The sequence below is a fragment of the Harmonia axyridis genome, chromosome X, assembly GCF_914767665.1.
Source record: "Harmonia axyridis chromosome X, icHarAxyr1.1, whole genome shotgun sequence".
Taxonomy (NCBI): domain Eukaryota; kingdom Metazoa; phylum Arthropoda; class Insecta; order Coleoptera; family Coccinellidae; genus Harmonia; species Harmonia axyridis.
In genome coordinates, this window is record NC_059508.1 from 17,597,626 (window position 1) to 17,610,605 (window position 12,980).

The 12,980-nt window shown below is 32.5% G+C and overlaps 2 protein-coding genes across 2 annotated transcripts in view; one reads left to right on the forward strand and one right to left on the reverse strand.

Moving 5' to 3' along the window:
* Window positions 1-1,357: 1,357 nt before the first annotated feature.
* Window positions 1,358-12,980, reverse strand: part of LOC123686188 (spectrin alpha chain-like) — a 42,721-nt gene continuing 31,098 nt past the window's right edge. The window contains exons 2-3 of the mRNA XM_045626198.1: window positions 3,895-4,176; window positions 1,358-1,369 (exon numbers count right to left, since the gene is read on the reverse strand). Coding sequence (XP_045482154.1) covers window positions 1,358-1,369; window positions 3,895-4,176 — 294 coding nt within the window. The remainder of the gene's footprint in view (window positions 1,370-3,894; window positions 4,177-12,980) is intronic.
* On the forward strand, window positions 5,977-12,845 carry LOC123686295 (uncharacterized protein K02A2.6-like). The gene is given in 3 exon segments (XM_045626346.1): window positions 5,977-12,146; window positions 12,149-12,214; window positions 12,217-12,845. Coding segments are annotated over 3 exon segments (1,695 nt in total). The 5' UTR covers window positions 5,977-10,966; the 3' UTR covers window positions 12,666-12,845.

Here is a 12,980-nt window from a genome sequence, read left to right on the forward strand (position 1 = left end):
TAACCTTGAATTTTTTCGGATTAATAACTTGATTTTTTTAATGCTGATTGGAAATTAGAATATTATTTCAAATTTTATAAATAATAAATATTTTAAAATAAAGATGACAAAGCTGTCAAACTTACTTCATAAGAGTATCTAGTACAAAATAAGATACTTTTTTTGCATAGGTATCTTAAGATACTTCAAAAAAAAAGAAATCAAATAACTATCTGAAGATACTTTTTCAGATACTCGATAAGGAACTTTGTCAGGTGTTAAAATGTTAGGTACAATTCTGAAATCCGGAAGGTTTTGCGATTTTTTTTTTCTGTAGTAGGCATAAGAGCGAACTGAAATAGTTATCATTGGAATAAATTCCATTTACACATTTCAAACATCTTGAAAACATAACGGGCCGGGACGTGTCTTTATAAGAAATCTTCCTTGCTTCTTTTCATAACTAGCAATTGGTTTCTATTTACAGTTTTATCACTTTATTGCCTCTTATCCCTCTGTCGAAGATCGGTTTTGTTCACGTTATACCAGCTGCGGAAACCTAGGGTAGGTTTTTGTGACCTAATTCGGGTTTACGAACAATTCATAGAAAAAACCAAATATATTCAAGAAATGGAATTTTTATCGTTTCTGTCCAACAATTTTTATTAATTTCTTTAGTAGATAATCCATTTATCATCTTTTCTGTGCCTTTATAATGTTTTAGTTCCAGAGCTCCATCATCAGTATTAGCGGAGATATAAATGTTTTTCGATAACGCCATTTTTCCAAGTTTCACTTTCAATTCGAAAACAAAAGAAGTTGGCCAAAAATGAATACTACCCTTGTTAGTTTCTCAGAAAAAGAGACCGAGAATGGTGTATCAGATTTTGTCTATCTCCTCTGGTTCAAAAGTTGTAGTGCTAAAACATCGAAATTTGCCCACCCTGTACAACTTCGATCATTTATTCGAATGATCAAAAAGTTAATTTCTAAATAATTCGCTGAATATTTTTCCGTACAGATACTTCAAATTTCCATATTTCGGTAGAAGACCCCGATAACCCAAAATAATTTTTTTGCATTCTGCAGAGTTGACTGTTAGGGCGGCAATTTGGCTAGCGACGGCCCTGAAAAAAGTAGATTTCTACTGAATCTGGTCACACTGCACAGAATCCTATAATCATCAAGTCATTCATAATTTGAGTAAGTTTGATGGTTCAAAATGAAATTTTATTCAGGTCAACTATCTTTCTTATCAGATGTTGTTAATGTCATTATTTGGGATAAATATTTCCTCCGAATACTGCATTATTTGCGGGTTGGGTAGGTCATAGAAAGTCATAAGACCTGTTTGGGATTTGCCCATAGTACGGTTCTATTAGATTTGTTCCTGAAAAACAATAAAACAAATTTATCTTGGAAATATGCATTTAAAACCGAAAAAGATTAAAATATGAACTTCAACTGAAATATACATTGGAATATGCAGTTATGCAAATGCATATTCATCCGAAGACTAGTAATGGTTTTGCCAAACTCGTCGGTTTTATGATCAAGAAAATAGTGGATAATTTTTTCATGATATTTTGTTTGAAATTTTTATGTTTCAGGTTGAGCTATCCACATCATATTCATTACGACTTTTGAAATTGTTATTTAACATCTAAAGGCAACAGTTTATTCAGATTGAATTGATATTTTCGAAATTTTCAGAAAAAAAATTTGAACGGCTATATCTACGGAATTCCTTGACGGATTCCGACTTACTAAACAGCGACATTCGATATTCAAAAATATCCTGAAAATTTCAAGTTGAAATATCTCTCCGAGAACTATAATTTTTTCGGCCGAACGAACAGAATCGAATTTCAGCACGAATTCATCATCACCGAGTCGAACCTCATTGTTTTTGATCATCTCTGGCACAAAATTCATAATTTACAGACATTATGACGAAATAATAAAGCTGAACGACAGCTCAACAATATAAAGTCATAAGTTTTCGAGTATGGAATAATAACTCGTCACATTTGTCCTTTCCATGCTGGTTCCTGCTACATATTTGATATTCAATCTATATGTTGGTTAACTAGTATCATTCATTATTGTGACAATTCAATTTTTACTTTCATTCAAATATAGTCAAACATTTTTCTACAAATAAGAATTGATTTGTTAAAAATTCAAAATCCAAATTTAAAGAATTTGAACTTGTTGTCTTTCATTTTGCCCGTTATTTTTTATTTTGATAATCCCATATACAGGGTGTTTCCTAAACATGCGGCAAAAATTCAGGGGGTTGTTCCTTGGACTATTTTAAGCATGTTTTGTCCTTGGATGATTTTTGAAAAACCTCTTTGTTTCGAAGATACAGGGCGAACAACATTTTTCATATTTTTAAAATTAATAATAGTTTAAATAAAAATGCGTACCGCACTGTGTTTACTAAGTAGGTACAATTTATTTTTAAATTTGTTTAACAACATTCCAATTACTAAAAATGGCCAGTTTTTTGACTAAAAATTGATAAGTGCAGATGGTAAAGGAATACAGATTAAACACGGTTTTCATTTGAATTCGTTTTGTGATGTATTAGCAATTTTTAGTCAAAAAACTGGCCGTTTTTAGTAATTGGAATGTTGTTAAAAAAATTTAAAAATAAATTGTACTTACTTAGTAAACACAGTGCGGTACGCATTTTTATTTAAACTATTATTAATTTTAAAAATATGAAAAATGTTGTTCGCCCTGTATCTTCGAAACAAATAGGTTTTTCCAAAATCATCAAAGGACAAAATATTCTTAGAATAGTCCAAGGAACAACCCCCTGAATTTTTGCCGCATGTTTAGGAAACACCCTGTATATTGTCATCTTTGAAAAATAATAAACTCATTCTTTTATTCGCAAAAATTTACTATTTTGAATCAGTTCGCTTCTATGAAGTCCTGTTGTATTTCTTCTATGACACGTCCAAATTATTACATATGTTTATAGGAACAATATGTATTTCGATCAAAAAACTTCACTTTCAACAGTTCCTTCTAAATTGCTTAGTGCTTAGTGCTCGAAATTTCGAATACATTTTACAAAGTGCTTAGTTCTCGCGAGTTTTTTTTGAAAATCGGTGCTTAGTGCTTGGTGCTGGAAGCCCTTTTTCTTCGAGTGCTTAGTGCTTAGTGCTCAACCCATTTTTTTCAGTGCTCGTCACAGCTCTGCCTGGCAGGCGTTGATCTGGGTCATCCAGGTATTGGTCTCTAGGTAACGCTGCCGGTTCCAGGAAAAGTCCGGGAAATATTCGAAAATTGCGCAATCTGGTGGTTCGATAATGCTTATTGATGTAGGAAGACTATTCTTTCCGGGTCGAAATGAGCAGTTTGATGTCCTGGCATTTTTCACGGAATATTCTCAATATTACAACTATTATTCGCTAAAAACATATTAACTTCGAATACACCTGTATTTTCCCGAACAAGGATCATTTTTGCTGATTTATTACTTCCATTTAAGTGATAAAGAAGTGAATATTCCAGATACAAAAATTGTCATGTTATATTCAACAAGTTGAGAGTTGATAGGAGGGGCCAAGCTTTTTGATGATGTGAGTATATCTACATACAAAATGTCAGTGGAATCTGATGTATAGTTTCTGATTAATCGGATGTTGACAAAACGAATTGTTTTTTAATATTCTATACAATACTTGAAAAATTTTGCTCAACATTTGTTTCCGAATCAATTTTCTCAATTATTGTGAAAAAAGAATTATAAGGTTCTAAATCTATAGCCATCAAATGAATTTTGCCTATTAAGGAATTCAGCTGATAGTCGGACCCTAAAACTAATGTTGATCCCATGGAACAAGCAAGTAAAAAGTCAAGTTATCGTACATTTCTCTAAAACTAAATAGAACTCACCTCAAACCTTATCACAAGGATCCCTGCACTGTGAAATTCCTGTGTGCATATTATGCTGTTCAGATCTGCTATCATTCTGTCCATCCATACTTTTATATGATCATAGTTTGCACAAAATTTATATAGCTCAAAATAATCAGTAAGGTCATACTTCCTGTTCATTTTCTTCATTGAGAGTTCACTCCTCATCTCGTGTATTATTTCTAGTTTAGTATTTATTTGTTCGGCATTCTTAGGATATTTGTGGCTGAGCCGATCTGCAGTCTTCTCGAGTTCTTTTATCTACAATAAAAATTCTGCAACTCTCAAAATATAAGAAAATTTGAAAAAAATTTGGGAGGTGGAAAGATCAGTGTGGTACCTACATTTGTATCAAAACACTCTTTTTTTTCTGAACCGATCATTCTATCTCTTCATCAAAGTTCTGGGTAGAATCACAAAAGTGGAACTATAGAAAATTCAAGAAGAATTATCGATTTTATAGATTTGATTGGGTTGAGATTTTGAGTCTATATATAGGGTGAGTCAATGCTCAATAGTGCTTTATCGGTCGATAACTCCTGTAAATTTTGGGCTAGGGGAATGACTCAATTTTTGTTGGAATCGACAGCACTTAGTGCATAAGAAAGTGGAGAAACACGATACCACTCTATATTTTTCAGTGGCAATGCCCAATTTTTAAATCTTGCTCATAATCTCCACGAAATTTTGATTTCGAAATACCCTACTTGTCATCATTTATCTGTGGTACTTTTTGACGTAGGTACTTTCTTAGAAAAATGTCATGGTTGCTATGGCAATTCAGATATCCTTAAAGTTCCATAAAACTTGACTCAATTTTACCTCCGTATTATTAGATATCATTTGTCTCAGTTCATCTTCAAGCAAGGGCATTAATTTTTATGTTTTCGTTTATATCCCTATAAGCTTTATTTTCATTTCTGCAAGGTCTGATGGATTGAAGATTTCGATAAATAATGTGATCGTTTTCAAATCAATGAGGACAAAAACCAAATTAAAATTTCAAAATATTTTTTGCAATATTCCGGTGCAGATTGGTACAGTTGCATGATGATTAAATATTCGATAGAATCAGAATCGAATAAATGGGAGAGAAATTTTTGTGGAACGTTCACGAATAGAGGATGGTCACTGGCTAGGTATGCTTTAGCTTTCAAATATCAAGCAGGTTCTTTGCAATAAAAAAGGGAAAAATTATAGTTAGAAGTGAGAAAATCAATTGACACTTGAACACACATAGCATTTGGCCTGCCTAATTATGTTGTTATCAAAACTGATAGGGAAACACTACGGGGAACCGAAGATCTTCACTGTGAGATTGGAAAATTAGGATATCTGGTTTTAAGAATAGGAAATATGATAAAGGATGAAATATAAATTCTGACGAAAGACCTAAACGGAATGAAGAAGAAAAAAATCATGTCGAATCTGCGTAATCGAAAAAAAAAGGAAACTTTATCATCCTGAGAAAAATTGTTGGTACTACGAGAAAAATCAGACAGGAAATTTGAAGACTGTGAATAATACTGTATTGGAAATTGAACAAAATGAGATTAATCCAAAAAAACTGGATGTTTCACCATTAATAAAGGTAAATTTACTATTGAATGACAAATTACCGCGTCTTCGAAAATTCCAGTAGCGTAACATGGAATGAAGCGTGCAAAATCGTTGCAAGTTACTATAAGAAATTTCTGGAATTTATGATTCAGATTCGAATATTTTGTTGATTAATGCAAATTTATTAAAGAAATAGTCGAAAAAATTTACTTGTGATATTCAAATAGTTAACTTGAAAACTATGTATAAATGGTGAAAAACGCGAGGTATAGTAACGCTTCAAATAAAAATTTATAATATAATATAAAAACGTACCGATTGCTCTAGCTTTATGTTAATTTAGTTGTTCAATTTGTTAACCGTTCACTCAATTTGTACAGTTTTAGTCATTCTGAATTTTTTTTTGGTTGATTATTAAATTGGTCATTTTTAGAATTGGAATATATTCCAAGACAAAAATAAAGTAAATAAATCATACAGATATATTATTGTGAAGGATAAGACACGAAGTTGTCAAATTATTCGATTTATATCAAATATCCTTTATCAAGAAGACTCATTAAACTTTTATAATCCAAATTTCTAGTATTTTGGGAACACTATCAGATAATACTACTATATAATATTTGTGAACATTGAAATTCTTGAAATGTTCTTTAATTATTCAAATCTTTTTCAACTTTACTCGAGAATTTCAAAGTTAAAGTCTTAGTTGGTGAACCTACACGTCTAACTGCTCACTCACGAACATTCGAAATAAATTAACCAATGTCAATTGAGACGATGGTATTGATAGTGCTCTAACTGATATAAACTCTAAATGAATTCCTTTTACTTCAAAGTATGAAGAAATTTTTGAAGAAAACTTTCCATAGTATGACATCAAAATGAGGCATTCATCAAAGTACAAATTTGACCCTAAAATAAAACATCTAAATGCTCAGCTTGATAAACTTTTCACGATTTCCAAGGTCAATCCTAAATATTTGAATGAACATAAGGCACTAAAGAGAAAATATGATTACACTATAACAGAATATAAACGAAAGTATTATGCTGACCAAATATACATCTCACAAAACAAAACAAAAAAGTCTAGCAAATTGTGATATCTATAACTAGAAGGAGTAAAATACACAACATCCATTGCCTTCTGGAGATCCAACGAAAATAGTCGAAGATTTCAATGAATTTTTCGCAAAATCGGCTTCAAATTGTGGTAACACTGAAACAGACGTCCTACTCTCTAATCTGAATCGCACAGATAAATCATTTTACTTGTTTACTGTTACAGTGTTTGTTGAATAACAAATGGAAGTTACATTATATCTATCGTATAACTTATTATATACTGAAAAAATAATCAATCACAAACTGAAAATATAATTAACTCATCATAATTATAATTCTTGTTCCAATAATTTAGGTATATTCCTGAGGATTTAACTGATCAAATAATTTGTGGTATTTTTCCAGTTCCAATTCCTAAATTACAACATGAATTCATGGAATCTGAGCCCAGCATTTTATAATTTTTATAAGAAAAATTATTGTACGAATGAAAATTGATGCATAATTAGATAATGAATTAATGCTATCAACTTCTTTCAAATAATCTAATCCATAATTCCCATAATATCTTTACTATCGCAGAAAATGATCAGTTAGAGAAACACAATTCTTCAAGTAGTCGATAATTATTCTGAAAAATGACTGACTGCTGAAATTTGCGATTCATTATCTAGAATGTTGTAATTTGAAAAAAAAATTGCAGAAATATTCATATATGAATAATGCGGAATTATATATTATCAGATTAAACTTCGCATTATCAGTTTCCGCTTGCGATTGCAAATTGGAGAATTATGATAAAATATTAACACATTTCATAGTGAATTGAATACCAGAAAATTTATAATTATTGAAGATTTGGTAAAGGACTTCGAAAAACAAATTGAAATCACCAGTTTCTGAGACGTTAGTTCAACTTCAGGCAATGCTTATAATCCAATCAAGTCAAACGGGTTTTCAGAAATAATCAACGATTATCTATGTAATATTTTGTGGTTGAATTTTTTTTCGATGAAGTTCAATAATTTTGTATCATTAGTCAAACCTTATGCTTATTATTCTTCTTGTTATTGATTGACATTAGGAAATTGACAAGGTTATGCTCCTAGTAACTCATTTGTGATTATTTGAATGCGTACGTTGAAAATTTCATTCAAATTATCTACAATTTCGGAAATGATAAGTGACTTCCTGATAAAGGAGAAATATTCATGAAAATTTCATGCTGAAAGATTTCATATTTTACCTTCACTGCCATAGTGAAGGCGAGGTGTGGCCGACGTGGGAGTTAAAGTAATCAATAATTCAGATATTCGAAAGGACATAGTGAGAAAATTTAAAGAAATTTCGTGAATATCTCATGGGGATTACAACACTGCGTCAAACGATAAATATAGTCATATTTACTAACGAATAAGCGAGTATCAATCTATATACATATTCAAGGCGAAATTTATATCTCTCCACGAAAATCATCTGGACTGATGCACTTCATGGTTACGAAACTACAAGGACAGTAATTCAGACATTCAGCAAAAAATCCATAATGTAATTATATATTTGATCAAAAGGAACAGCGAACTATCATTTTGATAGCCAGAGAAACATAAAAAAATACTTACAATATAAAATACATCACACATAAAAAAATACATAAATAATTTGTTGAAATTGCATTAATTTTATGAATAAAACCAGATTGTGGAATTCCCTTCATTTGTTCTATCTTTGATGTTTGAAATCTAAACGTCGGGTGTGTTTTGTCGCTTTTGAATTTCGGTTGATTTTTTTCATCGATTCTCTGAGCAGTATCCCTAAAAAACATCGAATGTGTAAACCTTTCTTCCTTCAATCGCGCCTTTCTTTGAGAAGCTTATTCATCAATTCTTCTGTAACGGAGAACCATATTTTCGTATTCTTCTTTAATCGATACGATGTCGAAAATACTGTCGCTGGTGTATATATTGTCGGCTTCTTTTTCCAAATCTGATTTTAAAATACTATTATCGTTATGAATTTCTGGGGAGTATTCACAAAGAAAGATGAAATCCGTCAATCCAGAACTTTTGATTGGAGCTGAAGACGTCTGAAACTGAAGACCCCGTTCATTTTCAACGGATAGAATTCCGAACGGTTTGAAATTCAGGACTGTCGTTTAGATTGGACGATTCCCCTCTAAACTGAAGATCTCAACCTGACGATCGCTGAGAGAAAACTGACGATCTGAAAACCGACAATTTGGATCGACAGGTCACGTAGTAGGTATTTTGATTTCGATTTTTCATACTAGTTCCATAAAAAAAGTGAAGATTGAAATAATGATTCCTAATCAGTACAACATTGATATTGACTTAAAAAATTTAAATTTTTATCCAATGGGCTGCTATATCTTCCTCAATGACCTTATGTTGTCCTAACAAGTTCTTTACAGCATTCAGCATTCCCTATGTCCTGATTTATCAGAAGGGTCTCAATATCGCCCATCCAAAAGTTGATGTATTTGATGCCCATTATATGATCATATTGTTTTGAAACTTCTTTGAGTTTTTCATTCTTTTCCTTGGTCTTTTCTTGAAGGTAATCCCACTGACTAGAAATATTCCCTAAGCGTTCGCGAACTGCTGGGTTCAACTTTTCAGATTCGTTATATATTAAATTACGACCATTGCCCAAAACTTCCATAACGCGTCTAGTGTTAGATTCAATTTCAACCCATCGAAATGTTAGTCGATTTGTGTCTGTCTGCATCATAAATTTATTCTTGATTCAACATGTCAGCTTACGAGCCAAGTTCTCGTTATTTGTGGGAGGTTTTAATTTTCTGCATTCATATGAATAAATCTGCGGCAGAGGCTCACCTAATGCTCTAAAATACCTATCGTGAGTCCGCTATTTGCGAAAGAACATGCCGAGAGTGGTTTCAACCTACCAAAAACGGGAATTTTGACGTCGAAGACCAGCATGGCGGTGAAAGAGAGAAGGTTTGCGAAGATGCAGAATTGGAAGCATTAACATTAAGGTATAAACAGACCGACGCGGAACTGCAGGAGCGAGACGGGAACGAAACTTTTGCGAGATTGAAATGAACGGCGGGATATGGAGGAGTGCATATCGGTATGAATAGAACGCATGTGAATTGCAGTGTTTTCTCGCAGTTCGCACAGTAGTTTTGTCTCATTATTATCGCGTTGGTGTGCATGCTATGAAATCTGTCCACTACCGCATCTAACGCATAGCACCCTTTCCCGTTTCCGCTAACGCAGTTCGCGTCGGTCTTTTCATACCTTTATTTGATCAAGTCTCGTGTCAAACGCAAAAAGAATTGGCAGGATCATTAGAAGTGTCGCAAACAGCCATTATGAAACGCCTGAAAGACATGATTCAGAATCAAGGAAATTAGGTGCCGTACGAAGTGAAGCCGAGCGATGTTGAACAGCGTTTGTTTCCTTGTGAATAGCTGCTTGCAAGACAAAGACGGAAGAGATTTCTTTGTCGCTTTGTGACTGGAGACGAAAGAATGTGTTCATTACTGTAACGTTGTGAGTTTAATTCTTAGGTAGAACATATGTTGATTTCACATCTGTTATTATTACTGATAAAATAAATCAGTTTTAATCCAAACCTCGTTTAAGATACATCTCAGTTACCTAAATTATCACAGTGGCGACGAGGATGGGATTAGGCATTTAACTATAGTTCCTCACCATCCTGCTAGTAACGGCGCAGCCGAAAACGCAGTAAAAACAGTAAAACAAGCGTTAATCAAGGCAAATTATGAAAGACAGAACTTAGACATTTTTTTACGCGCAAATCGAGTTGGATGATGAATCAAAAAAATTGGTAACTATTAACACCCATAAGTGTTTATTTCAATATAATCGCTTACCGTATGGTATATCCTCAAGTCCAGGGATTTTTCAAAGAATTATGGAAACTCTTTTTAATGATATTAGCGGAATATATATTTTTTGGATGATATTTTAATAGCAAGTGAAAGTGAAAAAGAACATATGGAATTATTAAGATTAATTTTCCATAAATTGTTGAAAGCAGGTTTAAAAATTCAATTAAAAAAGTGTGGTTTTTTTCAAAGAAAAATTTGTTATTTAGGGTTCATAATTGATAGCCGAGGTATTCATACTTCGCCAGAAAAAATAAATGCAATTCGTAAAGTTGAAACCCCAAGATCAGATACAAATTTAAAAGCCTTTTTAGGTTTGGTAAATTATTATTCCAAATTTATCGAAAATATTTCTCATAAATTAGCTCCATTATATGCATTGCTAAAGAAAAATAAAAATTTTGAGTGGAAAAAACCGCAACAAGAAGCTTTCGAAAATATTAAAAGAGAATTAGTTTCGGCAAACGTGTTAGTTCATTATAACTCTAATTTACCCTGATATTAGCTAGTGATGCTAGTATGTTAGGAATTGGGGCCGTGCTATCTCACGAATTTCCTAATGGAGATGTCAGGCTCATTGCGTTTGTCTCGAGGACATTATCGGAATCAGAAAAGGCATACAGCCAAATCGAAAAAGAAGCTTTATCGATTATCTTTGGGGTAACCAAGTTTCACCAGTATATTTATGGGAGATCTTTTACATTATTGACGGATCATAAACCGTTAATAAGTATTTTTGGCGACAAAAAAGGAATACCCATTTTTGCAGCAAGTAGGCTGCAAAGATGGAGCATTATTTTAGCAACATATCTTTTTAAGATTAAATTTATTAAATCCGGAGATAATTGCATAGCTGATGCATTGTCACGATTACCTGTGGATGTCCAAAATAAAATTGAAGTAGATAACAGTCACATATTTTATTTAAATGAAGATTTAGTAATAGATTTCAAAGTAATTTCTAGAGAAACAAAGAAGGATTTAATTTTGAACCAAATTATAGGATTTTGTTTACACGGTTGGCCTGAGGCAAAGGACACAAAATTAATATGTTATTACCAAAAGAAAGATCAATTACATGTTGTACAGGAGTGTTTACTTTGGGGATATCGTATCGTAATACCAACATCTCTAAGAGAATCAATTTTGAGGGAGTTACATCGTTCTCATTTGGGGATAAATAAATGCAAATCGCTTGCACGTTCTTATGTTTATTGGCCGGGTATCGATGAAGATATTTGCAAAATTTGTGCGGCATGTAAAATTTGCAGTAAATTCAAGGACATACTCCAAAAGACAACCTTATCGCCCTGGCCTAGTCCAAATAACCCTTGGTCACGAATACATATTGACTTTTTGGGACCCATAAATGATAAAAAATTTTTAGTAGTAATAGATTCATTTACTAAATGGTTGGAAGTTTTCGAAATGAATAATACTCTAGCTTATAGTACGATTTTTAAATTAAGAAAACTTTTTTCAACTTTTGGTTTACCTGATACATTGGTTTCGGATAATGGACCCCCATTTGCGTCCACAGAATTCAAATCATTTTTATTAAATAATGGGATTAGGCATTTAACTATAGCTCCTTACCATCCTGCTAGTAACGGCGCAGCCGAAAACGCAGTAAAAACAGTAAAACAAGCGTTAATCAAGGCAAATTATGAAAGACAGAACTTAGACATTTTTTTATCACGATTTTATTTGATTATCGCAATACACAACACAGTATAACAAATCAAAGTCCAGCAGAGGCTATGTTCGGTAGAAGCTCAAGTGTCGTTTGGACTTATTAATGCCCGATAAAAACTTAAGTATTGAAAGGTCTCAAGCTAAGCAGATACAAAATTACGGTGGAAAACCAAGAGAATTTGTTTCTGGAGACAAGGTTTTAGTAAAAGAGTACTCCATAACAAATAAATCGACCTGGGAGGAAGGAACCATAATATCTAAGGTAGGAAATGTAATGTACGAAGTTGAGTCTTCGAGAGATGGAAAGAGTAAAAAAAGACATTCTGATCAAATTAAAAATCAGGTTATTATGGGCTCTGAACCATCTGACGAAAATTCAACTGATAGATTTAATAACAAACAAGACAAAATAGATTTTTCTGTTAAAAACGAGGAAAATGAAAACGATAATAATAATGATGTAGACGCTCTAATAGAAGAGACGCCTGCTAGGTATAATTTAAGACCTCGAAAAAATGTATAATGGCTTCATTTCTTATATTTTGAATTATTTTCTTTTCTGATTTTATATATAGCTATGTTATGAAATTAGTTGTTAAATAGGGGTAAGGGTGTAACGTTGTGAGTTTAATTCTTAGGTAGAACATCTGTTGATTTCACATCTGTTGTTATTACTGATAAAATAAATCAGTTTCAATCCAAACCTCGTTTGAGATACATCCCAGTTACCTAAATTATCACAATTACGATAATCCCAAGCTCATAAATTCATGGGGATATCCCGGCTATGCTTCCCCATCGACGGCTGAACCGAATATTCACGGATAAAATGTCATGC